The sequence below is a fragment of the Phyllostomus discolor genome, chromosome 1 (genome assembly GCF_004126475.2).
Source record: "Phyllostomus discolor isolate MPI-MPIP mPhyDis1 chromosome 1, mPhyDis1.pri.v3, whole genome shotgun sequence".
In the NCBI taxonomy this organism is placed as follows: Eukaryota; Metazoa; Chordata; class Mammalia; order Chiroptera; family Phyllostomidae; genus Phyllostomus; species Phyllostomus discolor.
In genome coordinates, this window is record NC_040903.2 from 166,758,660 (window position 1) to 166,784,053 (window position 25,394).

The 25,394-nt window shown below is 40.0% G+C and overlaps 1 protein-coding gene and 1 pseudogene across 1 annotated transcript in view; one reads left to right on the forward strand and one right to left on the reverse strand.

Annotated features, from left to right (window-relative positions):
* NEDD4 (NEDD4 E3 ubiquitin protein ligase) overlaps positions 1–1,916 on the reverse strand; it is a 120,947-nt gene extending 119,031 nt beyond the window's left edge. Inside the window, exon 1 of the mRNA XM_028506832.2 lies at positions 1,807–1,916. Coding sequence (XP_028362633.1) covers positions 1,807–1,851 — 45 coding nt within the window. The 5' untranslated portion in view covers positions 1,852–1,916. The remainder of the gene's footprint in view (positions 1–1,806) is intronic.
* A 171-nt stretch (positions 1,917–2,087) lies between these two features.
* Positions 2,088–25,394, forward strand: part of LOC114492207 — a 57,756-nt pseudogene continuing 34,449 nt past the window's right edge.

The following is a 25,394-nucleotide window of genomic DNA, read 5'->3' on the forward strand; positions in this document are numbered from 1 at the left end:
TTAGCCCCAGTTGTTTAATGACCACCCACTACATGCCAAAGGTTGTTTCATCTCTGCTGGGCAGAGGGGTGATGCGAGAAGCAGATCACTGAAAACACTGATCCTGTACCAAGAGGGAGAGAACAGACAGTGAATGGCACCTTTGGCAATATTCTGACTATGTTCAATGGGCTTTGCTAGGAGTGAGATGAGAAATCTGGAATAGCAGGGCCTACTATCCCTGCCACCCCTCTGAGTAACAAACAAGCACAACAAGCACAACAACAACAACAAACTACAACAGGGAAAAAAGTCCAAGGCCAGCCAGATTACCTTGGATGCCAGCTTGAGGTTATCTGCATTGGACAGCTTATTGTAGCAAGTAAGGAAACCTGACTGATAAGAAGAAAGCTATCATAGGTTCAACACGACATTATTTTCCTCTGATGTCTTCTACAGAACACTAGCTGAATATTATCTTTAGCTGCAACATATTGACTGTTCTTCCCAAGGGACTGCCAAATTGCCACCATTTGTCCTCTGCCTCTTTGTTTCTCTTCTGGTAACAATCACTAATAAATTAAAGTTTCATCACATTGCATAATCATTCTCAAAACAAGCAAATAACTGCATCAATACGTTGTCCATTGTTTATAAACAACCCTCAAGAGAAATGTAAAAAAACACATTTATTAAAAAGTTTAAAGATACTAAGTTACTAAGAAAAGACACTATTACAACACTGTTAGAATATATGTAAACAGTTGACTGAAGGACTTACATACAGTTAAGTGGGTCGGATCTTGAAACAGATATATGTGACAGTGTAGTCAGTCAACAAGAATGCTTAAATTTGATGTCTTTTTCCTCCAAACTGTTAGACTACAAAGCCTTTTCACCTCCCAACCATGTCCATTTTTGAGACAATCACCAAAAACAGAGGGGAGCCACATTTCATTTAAAATAGAACAATCCTTTCAAAATGGCTCATGTTTAATAAAGGTAAGGCACAACCAGCTCGTTACTTAACTGAAAAGAAACAGCTTTGCCTTGTCAAATCACAGAACTTAATTTTCAAAATGAACAGTTATGGGAAGTTCTTTAACGTATTTACACTTTTTCAACTTTATTTTCTTATATCGATATAGACTGGTGAAACATAGCATGAACTTTTCACACTTGAAACTTGTTGCTAAATACAAGAAAATCGGTGTGCCTGCTTCCCCATCCCCGTCTACAGTGAGGGTTAAAAAGGACTGCAGATAAAAAAGGAAAAGAAAAGAAAAAAAAAAACGTAATCGCCATTCACTTGGAAGTCTTCAGCTCAAAGTCCATAAAGTTGAGTATAGCGGGCCTCCGCCAGAGCAGGCTAATCAACCACCGGGATGCTAAGCTCCCGGGAAATCCACCCCACCCCAAGCACCACCCCACTCAGCCCCCCTCCGGCAGCTCAGGCACTCTTGGCCTGGGGTAGCAGCAGGGGCAGGCGGGGTGATGTCCGTCCCCACACGCACTCACTCGCGCCGCTCGCAGCCTAGCCCCTTCCGTAACACTTCCTTACGGAAACTGAGGTGGAACGCGGCGTCTCAGGGAGGAGACGGGTGTGGAGTCCACAGGTTTGCGAAGGAATTGCGGCTCCCTAATGCGAGCCTCCGCCCCAGCACACGCGCACCGGGTAGCCCCCCGGGTCCCACCGCGCCTGGCACGTTCCCGGGGATCGCACAGAGGAAGGAGGGGGCTGACTGCCCACACCCTGGCCACTGCCTCCGGTCTGACCGAGGGGCAGCGCGATGGGAAGCCCGCCCCGCAACCCCACGGCCCTCGCACCTCATCCTCCGGGAGCCCGACAACCTCCACCGCGCAAGTTGCCATTTCTGAACGGTTGCAGCAAACCGGACGCGCTCACCCCGCCCAGGGAGTGGGGAAGAGAGGAGAGAGGAGGCGGGAGGAATCGGAGGAAGAGGAGGCGGTGCTCCCACGGCGGCCGCAGCGCCGCCCCCGGCCGGTGGGTGCTAGTGGTCGAGGAAGAGCGGCGGGAACCCGCAGGCTGCGCCTCGCCTCGGCCGGCGGCGCGCGTGCCTGGGCTCCTACGGTGGGGATCGCGCGTGATGGGGGCGTACTTTCTGACCCCGCGCCGGGGTGTGGTGGTGGATAGGCCCGCCTGGAGGAGTCGTGCAGCCCCAGGGCATTATGCCAAGTAGGCTTTGGAGGCCTGGAGAAGGTCTGCCCCGCCCCTGGGAAACTAAGCCACGGTTTTCCTCTGCAACAAGTCACACTGAGATCCGCCCCGCAGCTCGGCCTGTGACTAGACACCTGGGCTCAGGAGCGCTTCATCTCAACCTCAGCAAAAGCTAAAGATCAGATGCTTTCACACCGGCGGGGCTGCATCTTTGGTTGGGGCGTCATCCTGATACGCAAAGGTGGCGGTTAGATCCTGTCCAAGCACACACAGGAAGCAACCAATCAACCGATGAATGGATAAAGTGAAACATCAAATTGATGGGGTATTTTTTCCCTCTTTCTCCCTTCTTCTCTGACTCTAAAAATCAATTTAAAAAATAACGGATGGTTTTTTTCAGGTGCTTTCTTGTGGATTATGGCTGCGATTCCAACGGAAGCTGGACCTTGGGAACTCCAAGGAAAGTCCCGTCTGAGCGTGGCAGCAAACCGGTACGCCTGAAGGGATGGCATCAGTCCTCCACTCAGGGTCTGAAATTCTCTTCCTGTGATTTGTAAACACTGTACCAATTCATAAGTTATTTCCTGTCATACGTTCGATCTTTAAAGCCTACCAATAAAGTCCAGCCTCCAGGCTTATCGCTCTAAACCTGCTTAGCTAACACTTGACCTGTAGCACCACTGGGAGGTAGCGGAGAAGGGGGGCGAATAAAATGAAGGAGGACCTCCTGTGCTATGGAGTTATTATGCTTATTTTACAGTCACGTCTAATAGGTTTTATAGTTCCATAATCGCAGGAGGACGCCCACCAAATAAGCACCCATAAAAGAGAACAGGGAAAATTGTAAGCACTTGTGAGAACTCATATTGTCATTTTTCTCATTTTTCTAGTTGTAAAAATTTGCAGAGCTGTAGAATTCCAAAATCTAATTGAAACTTTCCTTAAGGAATCCAGAATAAACAGTTTAAAGTCCTGAAAGGTAGGAACAAGACTATAGGCCATATTATTAGTTTATTATATGAGATTTTGTCATACTTTATGTTTGGTAGGGTCCACTTTGTTTATATAATGTATCAGAATTCTACTGATAAACAATACAAATTTTGTCATCTGTATTGTAGGGGAAAGAGGTGGCAATTAGGACTGAAAAATTCCATAATGGTCAGGAATTTTATAAACTCTCACATACCCATGCTTTTTTAGTGGGTTGGTAGTAAAACAGTCTGAAAATATTCAGTATGTCCATTTATTTTAGAAATAATACTTTCCCTTAATCCCTCTTTCTCTGATACACATCTTTTAATTTAAGTAGGATGTTCATGTTATTTTAAGGCACAATGCTGCTTACATTAGTGCTACTAAAATTTTTAATGAATGGACAAGGAGTATACACACTCCCTAAAGCCTATAATAAAATAACCAGAATCCCAGGGGTTTGTAAGATAAAGCATCAGCTAATATACTGCTGAAGATAATTCCAAATGTCATTGACTTTACTCATAATTTCTTATTCTTATGTCTGAACCCCAACTCATAGCAAATTAAGCAGGCAGCTGCTGATATATAATGACCACTCTTTTCTGCTCTTGGCCCTTCTGCACCATTACAGAGACCTGAGGCCAGTTTCTAGCTGGCTCTAGGTACTCAAGCTCTGCATCACCACATTGCTGCCATTCCACTCAGTATGTGGTGGATGGAGATGGTGGGTACTTCTACAAAGCTTTCCATGTAAGGCTGTACCCAGGACATAAGTCACCTCTGCCCTTGAATTCCACAAATCTAAATGAGGGTTCAGCCATTCTCCAACCTTGAGGGAAAACCCAAGTGCTATAAGAGGTTTAGGCCCTCTACATTCAGTCACTATATTCAGTACTGTTCAGTAAAACTTTCCACAGTGAAGGAAACCTTATGTATCTGTACTGTCAATATTGATAGCCACTAGTCCACATGGCTACTGAGCACTTGAAATGTAGCAAGTGCAAATTATGACTTTTATAGTTAATTTAAATGTAAATAGTCACTGTGGTTAGTGACTATGGTATTAAACAACACAGAAACAGTGTCTAACATATCTAACAGAATTGACCAATTGGATGTGTGCGTGTGTGTAGAAAGAATTTATTATAAGGAATTGGCTTATGTATTCACAGAAGTTAGCAGGTCCAAAATCTGCAGTTGGGCCAGCAGCCTATAAACTCAAGAGAGCTAATGGTGCAGATGCATTCCAAATGCTGTGTGCTGTAGAATTACTGTTTGTTCAGGGTGACCAATCTTTTTGTCCTATTCAGGCCTTCAACTGATTAGATGAGGCCCACCCACATTATAGAGAGCAATCTGCTTTACCCAGAGTTCACCAATTTAACAGTTGATCTCAACCCAATTCCCTCCAAGCTGACACATAAAATTAACCATCACAGAGACATGACAAGTAAAGGCATCTCATGATTCTGAACCTCAATGCTATAAAAGACATTGGGGCATTTGCTGAAACATGAATGTATTGGAGGATTAGAGAGCTGTAATATATGGATGCTAATTGCCATATTTTGATAATTATATTATGGTTATATAAATGAGAGTGACCTTGCTTGTAAGAAGTATACACTACAGTATTATGAGGTGACGCAACAACAAGGCAACAAAGTACTTTCAAATGGTAAAAGAAATAAGGTTTTTTAAACTATACTTTCAACTTTTCTGCAAGTTTGAGATTGTTTCAAATTTTAAAATAAAAAATGAAATTGTGCTTGTTAAAAATAAATAAATATCTCCAATAAAAGGAATCAGGGCTCCTTGGAGAAATGGCTGATTCTAGGACTGTGGCAAGAAATGCCCAAGATGAGCCTGGAGCCTTTTTTCATGCCAGAAAGTAAAGAAGTTTTTATTTAAAAAATTGAGCCCACATAATGGGGCTATGTCAAAGACCTTCTAATAGCCAAAGCAGGAACAATGTGAGCAATAAAATTAAGTATTGGATTACAATCAAAATTAATATACATGAATTCATACTGATACAAATTAATGTTTAAATAAATAGGGAAAAAACCCAAATCTCCTGGCTGGCGTAGCTCAGTGAATTGAGCTTGGGCTGCGAACCACAGCATCGAAGTTTCGACTCCCAGTCAGGGCACATGCCTGGGTTGCAGGCCACGGCCCCCAGCAATCGCACATTGATGTTTCTCTCTTTCTCCCTCCCTTCCCTCTCTAAAAATAAATAAATAAAATCTTTAAAAAAAAGAATTAGACTTTAAAAAAAAAAGAAACAAATCTTTGGGTGGAATTCCAAATCATTTATGTAGATATGATACCCTCAAGGATGCGGAGCATAACTTCCCACTGCTATAGTGTGAGCTGAGCACAGTGACTCTCTCCCAAAGAGCACAACCTGGAGAAACCTGACAAACATTGCCTCAGCCAGGTGGTCAACATCAACATCAACATCAACAGTGATAACTTTTGTTGACACTATGTGCCCTTGATATGATGCAATGAATATGGCACTTTACCTCTCAGACTAAAGACCTATAAACTGTATAATCACGAGAAAAACATCAGATAAATCCCAATAGAGAGTCTATAATACCTGATTAATATTTCTCAAAATTGTCAAGGTCCATCAAAAACAAACCATAGAAACCTAAAGACCTGACAACTAAATGTAATGTGACACCCTGAATGGAAAGCTGGAACAGAAGAGAACAGTAGAAACAAACTAATAAATTCTGAATAAAATAAAAATTTTAGTTAATAATAACACATCAATATTTGTTTATTAAAATTGTAACAAATGTCCATACTAGTATAAGATGTTAACACAGGGAAACTTGGTCTGGGATATTGGAATTGTCTTTACTATCTTCACAATTTTTCTGTAAATCTAAAATATTCTTTAAAATAAAGTTTATTTAAAAAATAAATGAACAAATAAAGAGATCTGAATATCTTACAAAACTTTTATAATTTTCTCCACTATGGTCTTAAACATATTTTGCTGTATTTATTCCAACATGCCTTTTTTTTCTGCTATTTGTAAAAGTGGTATCTTTTTAAATTGACATATCCTAGAAGCTTATTGTCAGTGTACAAAAATACAACTGAGTTTTGTATATTTGTTTTGGTATTCAACAAACTTGCTGAACTTCATTATGTCCAAAATAATTATTTCCATTTTCATGTAAACATTAACATCTTTGAATGGTAATTTTGTTTCTTCCTTTCCAATCCTCTCAACTTGCATTTCTTATTCTTATCTTAGTGTCCTAATACTTTAAATAGATAGGTTGATAACTTGTACAATTTTCATGTTTCTGGCTTTAAGAGAATGACATTTGCTTTTGGGTTTTGTTTGTGTTTTCATTTTTGTTTTTTCCTATTCTTTATGTGGTTAAGAAATCCACTTCTAATCCCAGTTCACTAAGATTATTGATCATAAGTGGACATTGAATTTTAACTAACAGTATCTTCTGTAATTCTTGAGATGATTCTTTTTCTTTTAATCTTTTAATATGGTAAGTTTGGTAATTTATGGAATTAATTATGGTAAATTTTATGTGCAATGAGATCATCACTTCAGATTTTCTCAGTTTTCTCAGGTTTTAACTTAATCAAATAATTATTTTTCTTTTCTGCTCGCAACCTCATGAGTGGATACTAAGTACAAGGAGTTTACATGTAGTCATAGTGAAGGAAGAGGTGTCTTTTTCTACTGAAATACATAGCTGTCATCACTTTATACATCATTCTCTGGTTGTTGTTCCATCTCTAAGGGCTCTTCTGGTTCACTAGCCCTCTCTCAACCATTTTCCACCCCTTTTTTAGGATTTTGGAAACTTCCACATGCAATCCCCTGCTATTTTAGAGATGTAAATCTTGGGGGTTGGACTCTAGCACACTGTTAAATCACCATATTGTCATTTCTACTCCATCTTATTGCCGCTACATTCAAAATCTAGGCTTTTGAGACTTAAAAAATGTTTTTTTGCAACCTATTTTCTTGACGAGTTGATTCAGAGTTCTATTTGGAAACTTATAAAATGAGCATTGACTCATCATTCTGTATTAACAACCTCCCCTGGGGGTAGTAAATATAGAAAGCACTCACTACTGCTGCCTGGGTGAGGGGAGAGAGGAAGGGAGTGGGATATTCCAGGAATAAGTAGTTATCAAGAATAAAATTTCACAATAATATATTGCAACAGCTTCCACAACTTTCCTAAGCTTCACACATGTACTTCTTACAAGCTAACTCTACCTGAATGTCATGAAAAAACCTCAAACTGAAATCACCATCCTCCTCTATTCTTTGTCTCTGGAAATGGCATTACTAGCTATCCAGTCTCAAAGGATAAAACTTCTGAGTGTCCCACTAACAATTTGTTATACAATAGATTCTTCCCCTTCCAAGCTTAGAATGCTTTTTTTTTTTTCATCTTAATGCTGTCGATGGCTAACATCAGTGCACCCAGCATTCTCTGGTTATCGGCCCAGACAGGAAGATAATACTGTCATTCTTGAGCCACTGCTTGTCTTCTGAGACAAAGGTTTGTATGTAGGTAGTTTATTTTGGGATATGCTCCTGGACTCAGCTCCCACTGGTTCCCAAAGACCAATTGTATACATCTCTCTCCAACTATTGATTTGGTGATGTCATATTGGTAGCTTAAAATTACCCACAGAGTGAGTATCTACAGCACAGAAGTTGGCAAGCACTGCAAACCAGTGTAATTTTTTAAATTGTGAAGACAGTTATTAAATATTTACTAGCATATTGCTGATCATAGGAACATGAGTGAGGGCCTGAGAAGAGTAAAAGAGAGAAGGAGATAAAACCAATGCAATAGTTTTTGAGTTCAACATCATTGAGTTGATCTGGAGTTCGGTCTTGGTATGGACCCCAGCATAGCCACATGGAATGCACCTCATTATCCTTCCAAGAAAGTTTTTATCCACTGGTTCCTATTGCCCATTAGACAGGGGTTGCCTCATAGGATGTTAACTCCCTTACATTTCCAGATTGGCTTGCACGTAGAATGCTGAGCAGGTCTCTCCAGTCATCTCAAGCAGCAGCGACAGTGAAGCCCAGGGGCAGGTGAGGGATATGCTAGACAGCCGAAGTGAGTTACTGTCTGATTACAACTCTGTACAGTGGGTTGCTACAGCAAGAACTGAAGTAAAGGTCAGATGAGAGGACATGAGGCAGCCTGTAAGAGGAATCCCGTACAAGGGTTAGTAGGATAAGCTGCAGCACCTACTGCAGTAACTGGTCTCGGTGTAGCAATTGAAATTCATCATCTCAGCACAACTCACAAGTCCACTGATGTCCACTCAGACACGGACTTTTGCTTCTTTTACTGCAGTGTGTCCTAGCCTCTTTCTCTATCCAAATAAAACTTGCTTTCACTCTCTCAAAAAAAAAGATTCATCCTCTCTCTTCTAGGTTTCCTGGACCCTTGGCCAGCACTTCAGTAAGGTTGAGTTGTTGCCGGGTGGTGACTTAGATTTTTACCCCCAAGGGATATGAGCTGTCAGTAATATTAATCTTACTGAGCCTTGGATGCTGTAATATCCCATTTGCAGCTATCACTGGACATGCAACTATTAAGATATGCCCCATGAAATCTGAGTTGCACATGTACTCTGTTGTGTAGCCCTACACTATAACTCCTGTGATAGAGCCAATCCCTCTGCCCCCTACCAATATGGTAACTTTTATTTGTGTATGGGTCACTAGCATGAGAAACTAAAAACGACCAAGGGAGAGTCGTAATTTCAGATACAGTGGGACCCATACAGTGTCTCCTAGAAGTATCCCCCTATTGACCTCAGGAACTAAGACTTCTAATCCAGAAGAGTGTAAATTATGGGAACAGGAAGCACAGATTCCACAAACAAATTCCTGAGAGGATTGTGAGAAGAGTACAGCCTACTTCCACCCTTTGAGTCACAAATCTAAGAGTGTAGCCATTAGAGACCCAACCCCCTATGTCAGCCATCGTACTGTTCATTGTAGTAATGTCCATGGGCCTCTGCTCTTCCAGAACCCTACCTAACATCCTTATAAATATAGTTTCATGATAATATCTACTATTTCCACCCCTGCCTTACAGAGAGTAGCCAATGAGCAAACTTGTCAGTAGCCCCCTTACCAATGTATTCCTTATTGCCTCAGTGAAGTGTCCTCTTAGGAAATAGAGTTGAGTGGTGAGTTCTTTGATCCCACATTGTAAACTAATCTAATACTCTTCCCTCCCTGAGACTTCTTATTTTTTTCCTCAATGATCCTGCCAAGGTAGTTAGGCATCTCTACCCCTTTTGCTGTATGCCACAGCCATGTCCAAACATCAAGGAAAAATTCCAGCAGCATATTAAGACTGGATGCAGGTATTCTTGCCAGGAGTTTAACCCTTGAGTCATGGGAGAATGCTGCCATGTAGGGACATTAGATAAATTCTCCTCACCCAGCTTTTATAGTCTGCCCTTTGTAGTCAACACTTTCAAAATCCACTCCTGCTTAAGCCCTCTCAGTTTCAGTCAGGCATGGTAATTCTTAGGTGTGCACCACATTTCTCCCCAGAACAGGGACATTTTCTGCTTTAGGCTGTGCTATGACCTGACCCCAAAATGCACCCATTATTTATCTGGAGGAATTGATGGGACAGGATCTTGAAGAGGACCAGAATCATCTTGAGAAGTGCCTGCCTCATGTAACATCTTTGCAGGTGTCCAGGTGAGGGGGGCTACTCAACGCTAATGAAAGCAAGGCAACTGCTTCTGCCAGCCCAGAGAGTTATGGAAAAATCTGGGTGTTTCCATTTTCTAGAGCTGCCATAACAAATTACCACAGCCTGGGTGGCTTACAAAACATAAATTTATTTTCTTACAGTTCTAGAGGCAGGGCTGCACTCCCTTCGGAGGTGCTGGAGGGGAATCTTTTTCTGGCCTGTTCCAGCTTCTGGCAGCTGTTAGCATTCCTTGGCACATGGCCTCACCTCTGTGCTCCGTCTTCACCTTGCCTTCTCTGTGTTATTTCCCTCTGCCTCTCTTTTCTAAGAACATTTGTGATGGTATTTAGGGCCCATGTGGATAATCCAAAGCAATCAGCTTATCTCAAGAGCCTTAGCTCTATCACAGCTGCAGAGACTCTTTTCCAAATAAGGTGATATTTATAAGTTCCAAGGTTAGGACTTGATATGTTTGGTGGCCATTATCCAACTTACCACAATGGGGTTTTGGGTTTCTCAGGCTCTTCCAACCAAAGGTCCCCCTCTGAGGTTTCAAGGTCCAGTCTTCTCCCCACCAGAGCCTCCCTGGCTTCGGCATGACCACCCCATTGAAGCTACATACTCAGTCTCCTATGTAAGCTTTGCCAACATTACTGTTAAAGCTTGAGCTTTGTTTTCAGCACAATCTGCCTAGAGTGGCAGGAGACAGGTGTCTTTAAGTGCTGCCATGGGAGATTTCTAACTTTCACTATTCTATCCCTTTCACCAAGCTGACTCTCTGGCTGCAATGCCCTTCCACTTCACCTTTCTTTGCCTGGAAGGCAGTTACTCATTTTTAAGATACAGCTCAGTCTATTCCTGGAAGTTTCTTAGTTGTTCTGCTTCACAGCCCTCCATTCTCACCTTTAAAAAAACTAATCAGGTTTTACTGTTTCAAAAAATTATTCATATCTCTTTTAGAGTACCTAACATTGTCTCACAGCAGCCTGAATTAGTCTGTGGGTTCCTTGAATACAGGAGTTGTGTGTATTATGTTACCATAGTACCCAGTCAACAGCTATGTGTTAAGTGAATGAAGGTGATATTTTCCAGCAATGTGGGGAAATGTAACACTCATATTTTTACCTGATAAAATGTTTACACTTATGGGTTTTATGTTTTTTCTTATTGCTCCTGACTGCTCCATTTGACAATAGATAAGCCATACCTATGCCATTAATACCCTGTACTCAAAACTTTGAGCAAATGCTATGATTTGTTTTTACTTCCAAATAGGAAATACACGTAGAAAAGCATTCAATTTTAGTCATGAGCCATTTTGAGTGATAAAATGAAAAAGAGGGTTTAGAAAAATATTAATAATTACTACAACTATATGGTCTTTCTACAATGACTTGTTGAACTTCTACCTAAAACGAACAGAATTTAGGATTTTAAATACTTGCCTGTTATGAAAAAAATAGAACAGTAACAATTTGAATTACGAGATGTTTTATATCCTTTCCAGGAAGAGTAAAAGACATTGTACTTCTGGGTTCTTTTACCCTAGCAATTCTGAAATCAGAGTTAGAGAATCTATTCATAAAAGTGAGTTTGAGTTAAACATTTAAGGAATTGCTTCTATATTATTATATTATGTAAGGTAAAAGTATTACAATGAGGACTCTCCTACACTGTTAACTTGAAATGATTCAAATGTGTGAATAAAAATAACATTGCCTTCATATAAAACCAAGAACAAGTTGGCAAAAAATTAGCAGCTCGATATTTTATTTAAAAAGTAAACATTATCATATAGGTAATGTGGTTTAAACACTGTGTGTGTGTGCATGTGGGTGTAATTTTGTCTTCTGTCTCTACATATCACATTTCTGAAGCAAAGACATCATTTTTAAGTTACAGGTGACCCCAAGTGTCTAAGTCATTGAGAAAACTGTCCTCAAGTTTTCTTAGCAAATACATATTAACATTCCAGTTTTGTTATCAAAAGACGATGCATGGTAAAATGGCTTGAGGGTTTTGTAGGTAACCACTTACAAATTAAGCTAAAGGTCTTAGTCTACCCGCACAAACTTGTTTAGCTTTTGATTGAAGAGACTCACATGCAGATCAGTAATTTGTGAGTAATTTGCTAAATAAATGTGTTGTGTTTGAGTTCTTCCTTCTTCAGTAGACTTATTCCTGAGGCCAGAAATAAAGATACTTTTAAGGAGATATTTTTGAAATTAAAACTCTCTACTTGTCTAGTGTGCAGTGAAAGTACAAAAACTAACTCAGTGCCTCTCCTGGGAAAACTTACAGAATCACAGGATGTTAGAACAGCAGGCACGTCCCTCACCGTGTGTGTTAGCATGATGCTGAAGGACAAATGTGTTGATTGGAAAATAAATGCAAAAATAGTGATGGCAAAAGTAATGTTCTTTTTTTTTTCTCTGTTCCACATTGAGTTTTTTGGATCAGCCTTATATAGAGAAATATTTTCCCTATTATGTGAAAAATATTTAAAAATGATGTGAAATGTAAACAACCAAATTGACATCAATAGGGAAATAACTTAATAAATTATGGCATATTGATTTTCTGTGTTTCCCTGAATACAAATGTATTTTAGATCAATGGGCAGCACCACAGATTACAAGACAAGGTGCTGAAGGGAAAAAAAACAAGTCACAGAACAACATATACTTTTTTCTGTCCAAGTGGAACTGTGTGCACCAAACTTAAAACAATGGTTACTTCTGAGAGAGATTTGGGGATTTGACCAAAATGGACTTTAGCCTTATCTAAAATGTATTAAGTTTTTTAAAGAAGAAATTTCAATCTACCTTTTGTACTATAAAGAATTAGTGAAAACATAATTAAATGAGACAATGAATGAAAATAGTGTTAGTATACAGTGCTATATTAATATAAGGCTTCAATAAGAAATATAAAATATTATATAATATTTGGTGTAAGAAGGAAAAGATTAAGTATTTAGCCCAAATTATTCCTCATTCTTATGTGAGGATAATATTGCAAAGAAATAACTTTACAATTGCTAAGAACTGGAGGACTTTTTAGGATAGCTTCACATTTCTGGTCAAATGCTAGCTCATGATGGATCCAAGACACTATCACTTAATAAAAAGGAAGCAAGGGATAAATATTTAAATGGAAACTACTGTAAATTATATATCATTTGTTTGTTTGTTTGTTTTTACTGTGCAATGGATCTTCCTTTGGACAGCTTCTTTTACTGCTAGTTCATATAATTCTGAAAGACTTCCATTCGAAAATTCCCACACTCCTGACTGAAAGGGTGAGAATGCGGTCCAAGATAGGGCAATCAAACTCTCTCCTGGGGATTTAAGTTTTAAGTGTGAAATCTAATAAAGACCTCAATAAAAAAGATAAACAACCCAATAAAATACTTAAATACTTCACAAATTATTTTAAAATACTTAGACATTTCACAAAGGAGGACGTGTATCGAATTATTCAACAAACATATGAAAAGAAAGTGCTCAATATCATTAGTCAACAAGGAAATGCACACAGTGAGACAGCGCTGCTCCCTTACCAGAAAAGATAAAAAAAATTAATGACACTACCAAGCACTGGCAAGGATGTGCAATGATTGGAGCTCTAATCCTCTAATGGTGGGGATATAAATTGGCACAGCTTCTTTGAAGAGCTGTTTGATAACATTTACTAAATCTGAGTATATGCTTACATTATTACCAAGGCATTCCACTGCTAGAGAATGAAAACATATGTGAGTGAAAGACATGTGCAAGAGCATTCATTTGTAGCTTTGTTTATAATATCCAAGTTGGAAATAATCCAAATGTCCATCAAGAGAATAATATTCATAGAATGGAATACTATACAGCAATTAGAACAAGCTGCTGTCATGCACAACAGTAAGGATACATCTGAACAGGTATAATCTTAAGCAAAGATTCCATTTAAATAAAGTTCAAAAATAGGCAAAACAAATTGGTGTGATAAAATCAGAATATGGATACCTTTGAAGGAAAATAACTGCGAGAGGACATGAAGGAGATCTCTGAGGCACTGATGATATCGTTTGTCTTTCTTGATCTACATACTGGTTATATGTGTTCACTTGGTAAATGTTCACTGAGCTGTACACTGAAGATCTGTGCACTTTATATATGTTATACTTCCATTTAAAATGCTTATGAAATAAAATCTCTAGCAGAGACAGAGTTAGAAGACAGAGCCAAATTATCCCGAGACTGGCCCCAAAAGATGGTCAATGAGTTTCCACTTCTGAGGTCCCTAGAGCTCCAGAGATGTTCTACTTTCTCTCCTTCCCAAGAACAGGTGGTTAAGTTTGGTGTGTGCTTTTTTTGTCCTCTGGGTACTTATAATAAATTCCTTTCCCCGTAATAAATTCCTTTCCCCGTTTCCTCGAACACACTTGATTTCTTTCTGAGATCCAACTTGAGTTGCCAGGAAAAATGTTGGTTTTATTCTTGAGGTAAATAGTGTTTCTTTTTTTAAAAAAATGCAAATACCTTATAGGTAAAGTGGCCAAAGAATCTTTTTATAAATAATAGAAGTCTAACTGAATGCCTTGGAATGTTTGGCTACAAGCGAGAACTTGATATAACTGGCATCTGTACTGTATGGGAATGCCATCTAACTTAACAGCAATAAAATCCAGAATCTAACACCAGAATTAAAAGAATAATATCCACAAGAGCAAGAACAACTAGAATTGGAGGTCTCTTGCCAATTACTTATTCATGAGCACACAGACAAAAACATGATTAACTTATCCTTAATATTCTGTGGTGCAGTGCTTTTCAACCTTTTTCATCTCATGGCACACATAAACTAATTACTAAAATCCTGCAGCACACCAAGAAATGTATTTTTTACTAGTTTAACCAAAAAAATAGGTACAATTTTGACTAATTCACACCAGATGGCTATTGTTGTGTTGGCTGTTGCCATTTTTTTTGACAGTCGAAGGGAAGAGAGGTCAGTACCCCTGACTAAATTGTCATGTATTGCATGTTTTAAAAATTCTTGCAACACACCAGTGGCAGATGGGTTGAAAAATCACTGCCTCAGTGTAAACTAGAAGGCTGGAATGTCAAAAAAGGAATGTTTAAAATTGCTAATTTACAAGGACAATTCTCTTCTAAAGAGAGTGGATTATGTTACAAGAAAGTCCCTTTTGTTCTGCTGAATACCTGTATAGCTTTGGATATGCAAAGTGAGCCTAGAGCTAAATTTGGGGTTGAAGAATTGAATTGTTCTGCATTTAGAGGCAGAAAAAATTAGATTTACTGGTATACTTAGTGACTGTAAAAATGTTGAAGAAAGAAAGAAAAAGGATGTCAGGAACCAAAGGAGAAATGGGGAGGGGGTTAAAAATTTCACAGGCCAGATACCCTTCAAGAGTGTTTAACATTCCTCAAAGCTATTCCCATATTTATAGTGTAGGCCCCATATCTGTCAAGGTTACTTAACACATTAATGTAATGTGTGTGTGTGTGTGTGTGTTTCAGATAAAAAAAAGTTGTGTTTCACATAAAAGTTGGTGTGATGTTTTTATACAGCATACAACTCAACATATACTAGAGTGAGATGACCCCTACACTGAACCACTGCCAGTGGTGGACATATGAACATGAAAATATCTAGAATTCAAAGATATCTGGAGGAGCGCTTTGTATTTCTACAGAGCCTGGAATCTGAGTTCAAGGTACTCACACTATAATTTCATGGGCAAGGAAATCCAACTAGCATATAGTTTACACAAAACCTTACTAAAGATGAAGAAAAAAAAGGAAAGAGACACCTTTGTGGACAAAAAGGGGGTGTTCTATGGAAAGTAACCTCACAGGGTAAATCTGATCATACTTCCTAAGTGGGCAGGTAATGGTGGGTAGTCATGCCCCAGACCTATAAATTCTTTAGTGAAAGGTTTTAAGTCAGACCTGTCCATTGTTCTTGTGCATCTAGGTTAACACACCTTTGAAATGCCGAAACAATACCTCTCTAAAGGAGTAATAACCCTCAAAGAGAGCACATAATCTTGTTAATGATCCTGTAATCAAATCCCTGCCTTGCTTTCTCCCACCTCCATGTACATTTTCCCCTCAATTTCAAACGCATAAAAGAAGCTGCAAAATTAATCTCTGGATCATTTGAGATCTTGCTTCCTGGCATATGTCATCAGTTTGGCTTAAATAAACTCTCTACAAATAAAAATTCTCTACAGGTTTAGGTATTTCTTATATGAGCAGCATGTAACAACAAAGTAGATTGTCTGATTAGGATTTGCTCACCAGAACTGCCAGTCCTCTGTCCAGTTGACTGCAAATTAGATTTACCATTCAGGGGACTGTACTTGGACAGCTACTGTTTCAGTTAAGAGGCTTTCTAGTCCATATAATACAAAATGAACTCCAAGGCTTAAACAATGAATTTGGCTTACATTCCTAGAAGTGTAGGTATATTAAGGTTGTAACAGCGGGGAACTGTAACCAACCCTGCCATTCTTTTGACATTGTTTCTGTAAATACTGACTGACTAATATGTAGCTTGTAATAGTTAAATAGCATATTTGTATAAGAATCCTAGGAACTAACTTCAAAAGATACAAACACTGACCTGCAGTCTATCCCAGCTCTGGGAGACTAGACTTCCTGAACTGCAACTGTAAAACCAGGATGACAACAACCAGAATGACACACACCAGACCATCATTTGACCAGTTTCAAGGTCCTTATTGGAATGGACTCTGCTGGTCTGCACATAGAGAATTTTTCAGCCCCCTCCCCTTGGTTTCTTTGGTTTCTGCTTTCCCTCTCTCTTCTTATAAAAACCTCTGCCTGCACTGAGATGTTGAGATGGGCTTTGAGACACGAGTCTCCCATCTTCTCATGTGGCTGGTGCTTGAATAAACCACTTTTCTTTTCACCAGCACCTGCCTCACGAGGTTGGCTTTTGTTACTGCAGGCATCCGGACCTGTATTCAGTCACAAGGGTTCTTGCCCTATTTTCTTGCAGTTCTCTTAGCCCCATCTTCCTCCAATGTTTAGGTTCTGAGCATAATGTTTTCTAGGTTTAGCCATATATCAGTACTTTATTCCTTTTTATTGCTGATGAGTATTCCACTATATGAGTATGCCACATTTTTTTATCCATTCACCAGTTTTAATGCAAGAGCTCCAAACCAGGGAGATGCTTAGGTGTTCATGATATCCTAAATACAAAACAAAACAAAACAAAACACCCAGAGGACTAGCAGATTTATTACTCACCTTACAGGGGACATGCTGTTTATTACTCACATTACAGGGGAGTGCACCTATGTCAGTAGGTCAGTGCAATAGAGACATACCTCCTTCAGTCTGAAGATTGTTATAAGGAATCCCAGACACAGAAGGCATGTGTCCTACATGTGACTCTAAACTATATTACCTCAGTGTGTACATGCAGAAAGAAAAGGTCAAGAAGCAGTCACAGGACAAGAAGCCACTCCCAAAAAGAGATAAGGAGGGTGTTACAATCCATTCCCAAAACAATATGCATTCTTCTGGCCAAGGGTCTACTGGCTAGCCCTCATCACGGGTGGTGGGAGAGCCATGTCAGCATCAACCCCACACTCCACCCCAACGTTGCTCTTCTACCTCACATTCTTCACGTTAATTTTCTGATAGGAGACCTGTATGGTGAGCATATTGGCACATTGCATCCATGTACCATGGATACAGTAAAGGCTACACCCTAAGACTAAAAGCACAACACAGAAGCTAAAGAGACCCAGCGGGGGGAACACCTGTATCAGTACCATAATATTCTTGCACAGGGTTGCTGGCATCCATCCTATGATTTGCACAATTTCATTTGCAGTCCTGTTTCTGTGTTCGGTGCATATGGGTACAGGCTGTTATACTCCTACCTGTAAAGTTGACAGCTACCCCACACTGTCCCAAACTATGTGTGTGAGCTACGGCTTGGTGCGGTTAGCCTGCTGTCTCACAGCAATGATACCTTCTCACATGTGTGTTTGAAGAGGGGTCAGAAGCCTTCCAGTCTTGCAACCATTCTCAGCATGTCTGGTTTGCCGGATGGATTCACTATGGCAGGCTGGCAGAGGCTAAGGTTAAGAACTCTCTGCAGACCCAACCATCTGAGCAGTTGTTCACAGCAGCCAGTACTCCCACCCACTAATGGAGGGTGTTGCTTGTGCAAAATCCAAACAGACAATCCCCAAGAATTTGACAGAGAAACCAGGTAAACAGGTCATAGTATACATTCTATAAAAACAGAAAGAATAAAAAGGTTAATGAACACAACAAATCATAAACCAGTTTCTGAATCTGCAAGAGTGTCAGATGAGAAGACTTCTAACTGTAAGACTTTTGTTGGAATGAAATTAAGCAGTGGCAATCTGATAGATCCTCTTTATCTGTAGTTTAAATGTCTCTGGTAAAGTCATCAGGTGCTAAGGTAAATTCTGTATGGTTGATACTGCATCAATAGTTTTTGATAATCCTAAATCAAAGGATGAAGGAAAAACGAAACACTAGTTTGAAAAAAAACTGGAGAAATTTGGGATCCAATCTAGTTCATAGGCAAGATATAAAATTTTACAGACAATACACTGAATTAGAGCCTACTTTCCAAACTTGTGTATAACAGATTTTATTGAAACATAATTTTTCCCCTAAAATCACCCTCATTTTTATCAGAGTCAAATCAAGACCAATTCACTTACTGTATTAAGTCCAATTTCACTTACTGTATTTAAGTCCTAGATTGAGCTTTAAGTAGCCCCTCAGGGCTGGGAAGTCGATCCATACAATTGCCATCAGGCTTTGCCTACAGCACCTGCAGATTTGGGTGAGTTTCTCAAGTTCCTGAGGTCCCCAGAATGTCTCGAGTTTCTTCCCATGCCATCTTTCAGGAAAGAACCTTTCCTCTCTACCTGGAAAACTGCCACAAAACACATGACCAAACAAGGTACCACGCTGTTTCTCCGTGGGGCTTTTGTTGGCTTAAATCTTTTTTTTTAGAGAATATAACAATTTTACTTTTTATTTTCATTGTATTTTATTGATTATTCTATAGCAGTTGTCCTGATTTTCCCAAATTTGCCACCCCTCATCCAGCACACCCCACTCCCTCAGGCAATCCCCACACCATTGTTCATGTCCATGGCCATGCATATAAGTTCTTTGGCTACTCCATTTCCTGTACTGCACTTTACATCCCCATGGCTATTCTGTAACTACCTATATGTACTGATTAATCCTCTCACCTCTTCACCCATTCTCCTCCAACCCTTCCAGTAACTAACTTTTCTCTTGCTTTTAAGAGTCTCTCTTTATCTTTAACCTCTGGCTTTCTAATAATGATGTGTCTTGGAGTGGGTCTCTTTGCATCCTTCATATTGGGACTCTCTGCATGTCTATTTTCTTCACCCAGTTAGGGAAGTTTTCTTTCACTATTGTTTCAGATAGATTTCCAATTTCTTGTTCTCTTCTTCTGGCACCCCATGAGGCAAATGTCAGACTTCTTAAGTTGTCCCAGAGACTGTTTATACCATCCTCATTTTTCTGATTCTTCTTTCTTCTTGTTGTTCTGCATGGTAGTTTTTTGCTCCTTTATGTTTCAAATCAATTATTTGGTTCTTGGCTTCATTCATTCGACTGTTGTTTCCCCTGTAAATTGTTCTCTATTGCAATTAGTGTATCCTTCATTTCTAACTGGGTCTTTTTTATGCTTCTGAGGTCCTCACTAAGTTCCTTGATCATCCTTATAAAGTGTTTTGAACTCTGCATCTGATACATCGCTTACCTTCATTTCATTTAGCACTTTTCCTGGAGTTTTGATCTGTTCTTTCATTTGGGCCATGTTTCTTTGTCTTCTCATTTTGGCAGCCTCCCTGTGTTTTTTTCTATGTATTAGGTACAGTTGCTTTGACTCAGTACTTGGTAGTGTGGCATATTGTAGTAGGTGTCCTATAGGATCCAGTGGCACAGCCCCCCTATCGCCCAAGCTGGGTATTCTAGGTGTGTCCTTTGTGTGGTTTGAGTACCCTCTGCTCTTGTAGTTGAGGCTTTGCTGCTGTCAGCAGGTCAGTGGGACGGATTCACCCAGCCAGTCAGCTGCAAGGACTGGCTGTGACCACTGACCACCAACCCCCACCCTCATGGAGGATCAGCTGTGTAGGGACATGGTAGTGGTTCTCTGACGTGGTCTGTAGCTGTCCACTAGGTGCATTGACCCTGGGGTTTCCTGTGTAGTGCAGACCAAGGTCAGCTCCCACCTGTGTTTTGCCTGGGGCACTCTGCCTGAGCTGTAAAGCAATCTGAAGTGGTTGCTATTTGTGCTAGGCATGGAGGTTCCCAGGTAAAGCCAAGCTGTGACTCTAATCTGGCTGCCACCACTAGGGCTCACTGAAGCCAGCTGTTGCTTGTTTGATAGGATTTAGGAGCCAAGACCAGCCATTCTTATGGAAAATCAGCTTGGGTGGGCCCATAAATTGGATGGGGTAGAGTCTCTCTGGATTTTCAAGGTGGGTCACATGGTATTAATGAATCAGGATGATGGAGTCTCAGACATGGCACCAGCCTACTGGCTCTGTGGGGGAAGGGCTCAGCAAAAAAACAATGGCCTCTGCTGGCCCAGATACCAGACACTTCAGTCTCTTCCTATATACCACTGGTACCCTTCAAGCTACCACCCCAGTGCTGGAGCTCAGAGTGAGCGAGTCTGAGTGGGTAAGTCCATATGTGGGTTACCCAAGAGGAACTGCATAGGGCTCCAGCATCCTCCTCTGCCACCCCAATTCCCACTGGTTTTTGCAGCCAGAAGGATTCCTGACACTGGAATCCTGGGCTGTGGGGACTGGTGTGGGTCTGGAACTCCTCACTCCTGACATATCCCCCCAAAATTTGTATCCATGTGGGTGTGGAGCCAGCCCATTCCACATTTGTGCCTCTTCTAACAATCTGTAAGGGATGTGGTTTCTTCAATTCCAAAACTGTCATACTTCCATTCAACTCAATTTCTGATGTTCCCGAGTAATGGTTGTTCTACATTTTAGTTGTAATTTTGATGTGGTTGTGAGAAGAGGCAAGCCATGTCTGCCTATGTTGCCATCTTGAATGGAAGCCCCAAGGTCAATCTTAACTCCTTATGGTTTTCTGATGGCATCCAGAGTTCAGGCAAGAGTCCTTTGGTCATGACATTTCAGACAGAGATTTAGTTGATAAAATCATAATTGGAAACTGGTATTATGTACCCTGTTATGAAGAAATCATATTCTTAGTGCATTTATGCAAATAAATATATTGCTATGGAAAGAACAATATTCATTCATTAAGAGCTTCTAAATTCCACAGTGATCAGGTATGGAGAAAAATATAAATGACTCAATATTGCTTATGAAAACATATTTTACCAAATTGCTTTAAGAAACAGGAAGTTTTCTTATGTCTGAAAAACAAATGATTAAAAATTAGCAATACTTTTCAACAAAAAGTATAAAAGCCACAATTTATTTATTTGTTTATTATGTCCCATAAACACAATTGTTTATTATGTCCCATAATTAGTTTGTTTATCCTGAATATCTGCAAGCACCTCTACAAATCTAGTAATTTCACAAAGCTCCAGCAATCTTCAACTAAGTTCAAAGGTACAATCCAAAAATCCATTCTCAGAAATATGGAATCCAAAACAAGTCAGGGTCCTCTCCATAAACCCCTCCCAAGACATAACACATTTTTGTAAATGCATTAGAGCAAAACCTATGACTGTCTGTAAATGATGTAACTTAAAATGATATGGGTACAGAGTTGAGCATAATGCAATCAACGTAGGAATTTGCTTTCCTGCAACAATATTTTAATATAACAACTAAAATTACACGTGAATGTATATCAGCTCTTATATGATATCTAGAACATCTACTTTCATAAAAATGTGTATATACAAATTCAACATACTTATTATTTCTTTATTGGACAAAATTTCCCATATACTTTAAGCATATTAAATAAACCTAATTAGTTCTGAAACTTCTCTTTTATAAAAGAGGGAGAACAAATACTTGAGGTATTCCAGGGGCCCATTGGAATAACCTAAATTCATTTCTCAATTTAAAAAAATCTCTTAGACTCATAGATGGAGAACAGATGACAACTAGTGGGGTGGGAGTTTGGGGATGGAAGGACTGAGCAAAAAAGGAAAAGGACTCATGGACATAGACAACAGTGGGGTGATTGCTGGGGGGAAGGGGTGCAAGTTCAAATTTTAAGAGACTTTTAAAAATATATATAATCTTAATTATATTTTTTAAAATTTGAACTTTGGGAAAAGCTGTCAGACTAAACTATTATAACATAAGCTCGTTGTAAACCAACACATTTTTTATGGTAATAACTTTAAAAGACATTAATTAAGCTGGAAACTAGTTTTCACATCAAATCATTTGTTCAGACCACAAGATCCTGTTTAATTTATATAAATGTTTATTTTCTTTAGGCCAACAAAATATTACACCCTAATTATGCCATCTGGAGGCAGAACACACACCACATGTAATACACAGATGACACGTACCATATAAAGACCATACACGTGAAGACTGAACACACAAAGACTATGCACAAAATTTTTTAAAAATATATTTTATTGATTATGCTATTACAGTTGTCCCATTTCCCCCCTCTCTCCCCTCCCCCCTGTACCCCCCTCCCACCCACATTTCCCCCCTTTAGTTCATGTCCATGTGTCATACTTGTGAGTTCTTTAGTTTCTCCATTTCCCGTACTATTCTTGCCCTCCCCCTATCTATTTTCAACCTACATTCTATGCTACTTATTCTCTATACCTTTTCCCCCTCTCTCCTCCTCCCACCTCCCTGCTGCTAACCCTCCATGTGCCCACCATTTCTGTGGTTCTGTTCCTGTTCTAATTGTTTACTTAGTTTCTATTGGTTTTGCTTTAGGTGTGGTGGTTAATATTTGTGAGTTTGCTGTCCTTTTACTATACATGTCTTTTCTTTATCTTCTTTTTTTAGATAAGTCCCTTTAGCATTTCATAAAATAAGAGCTTGATGATGATGAACTCCTTTAACTTGACCTTATCTGAGAAGCACTTTATCTGGCCTTCCATTCTAAATGAGAGCTTTGCTGGATAGAGCAATCTGGGATGTAGGTCCTTGTCTTTCATGACTTGGAATATTTCTTTCCAGCCCCTTCTTGCCTGTAAGGTCTCTTTGGAGAAATCAGCTGACAGTCTGATGGGAACTCCTTTATAGGTGACTGTCCCCTTATCTCTTGCTGCTTCTAGGATTCTCTCCTTCATTTTTACCTTGGCTAATGTAATTATGATGTGCCTTGGTGTGTTTCTTCTTGGGTCCAACTTCTTTGGGGCTCTCTGAGCTTCTTGGATTTCTTGGAAGACTGTTCCCTTTGCCAGATTGGGGAAGTTCTCCTTTATTATTTGTTCAAATACGTGCTCAATTTGTTGCTTTTCCCCTTCCGATTCTGGTACCCCTATAATTTGGATATTGGAACGTTTAAAGGTGTCTTGGATGCTCTTAAGCTTTTCCTCAATTTTTTGAATTCTTATTTCATCATGCTTTCCTGCTTGGTTGATTCTATCTTCCTTCTGGTCCACTGTATTGTTTTGAGACTCAGATTCCTTCCCTTCACTATTGGCTCTCCTCCGCGTATCTTCCTGCATCTTTTATGGTAACCTGCATCCTTTCATCTAAATTTCATCTAAAATCAACCAGTTCCATGAGCTTTCTGATCACCAGTGTTTTGAACTGCGCATCTGATAGATTGGCTAATTCTTGGTTGCTCAAAAGGATGAGTCCTGGGGGACTGACCTGCTCTGTTGAAAACATATTTTTTTCCCCTGTCTCTCCTTTTTAAAATTTTTTTTTCCTGTCTGGTTGCTCTTATTATGGTGGGGGGCAGAGCCTTAGGTGCTCACTGGGGCTGGGCACCCCAGTCGCTAGATTGTGAGGTTATATGTGGGGGCGGGGCGGGAGCAGGATGGGAGAAAACAATGGCAGTAGTTCCGTTCTCCTGGACTCAGACCCTTGTCTGGGCTTCCGGGCCGCAAGTTCTGCCCTGGTTCACAATCGCTACCCCTCTGGGTCTGCCAGCTGCAGCTTGCGTACTCAGGGATCACCGCTGCATTCTTGTGCCCCAGATGGCTGTTGCGTCGATTTCTCGCCAAACCTTCCAACCCGAGCCAGCCCCGCGCCTGCCCGCCCGGCTCGTCTTCTCCTACCAGTCCGGATGAACGCGTCTACTTCAACTTCTTGGCTGCCCGACTTCCATTCAGATAAATCCTCTGCCGGATCTGGGTGTTATTCTGATAGTAAATTATTGTTGTAAATTATTGTTTTTCTAATCTTGGTTGTACGAGGAGATACGGTGTATCCACCTTTTCCTCCATCTTGCTGGAAGTCCACTATGCACAAAATTTGACTTACTAATTTGTATAGAGAAAGCATAAGATTTTCTCACTTGATTGTCTTTATTTCTTCCCTCTCCACAATCCTTCTGCAACTTTCCTAGTCCCTTTATACTCATCTAGAAATTAGAATGATAAACTTTTAATTCTATTTCCTCCAAACTATATTGCCGTAATTTACACCTTTTATTACCAAAGCCATTTCTTTTTCCCCAACTCAAACATAATTAGCATTCTTTAGACTGACAAATTTGTAAATATACTTCATAAAGCTTACCTCATTTACTAGGCCTTTAGCAAAAAAAAAAAAAAAATTTCTAATTAGTCTAAAATGCAACCTAAGCTGCTCCTTTCCAAAACAGAAACAAGAACAAACCTAAAGCAAAGGCAAAATTTCAGGAAGGGACTAGGACTAGCCTTAGGATCTTATCTCCTTATATTTCTCTCCAAGTTAAGCTCACTCTCTAACTGCCATACTTTTGCTTTAGCTCTTTCTTTTCCTCCATGCAGCTCCTCTGCAAGACCCACAGGAAGGTTGCGGGTGTCCCCTCAATACTGGTGGACTACCCTGGGATTCCCTTGCTATCCACAGGATTCCCTCTAGTCTACCGAACCCAGCATGTTATCACATGTAGTCTACTCGGCAGTGGTATTTTCCAGAATATACTATTCGTGATGCCAATTACAACACAGGAGCTCCAAACTGGGGAGTTGCCTAAGTGTTCATGATATTCTGGAAAAAAAAACCCCAGAGGACTAATAGATGTGGACATGCTGTTTATTACTCACATTATAGGGGAGTGCACCAATGGTGATAAGTTAGTGTGAGAGAGGCCCCACCTCCTCCTATCTGAGTAGCATTATAAGGGGGCCCAGACAAAGCAGACACATGTCCTATGTGTGACTCTAAACTACCTTACCTCAGTGTGTATGTGCAGCAAGGAAAGGTCAAGAAGTAGCCACAGGACAAGAAGCTGCTCTCAAAAGGAGGTAAGAAGGGAGTTACAATCCATTTCTAAAACAACACACATTCCTTCTGG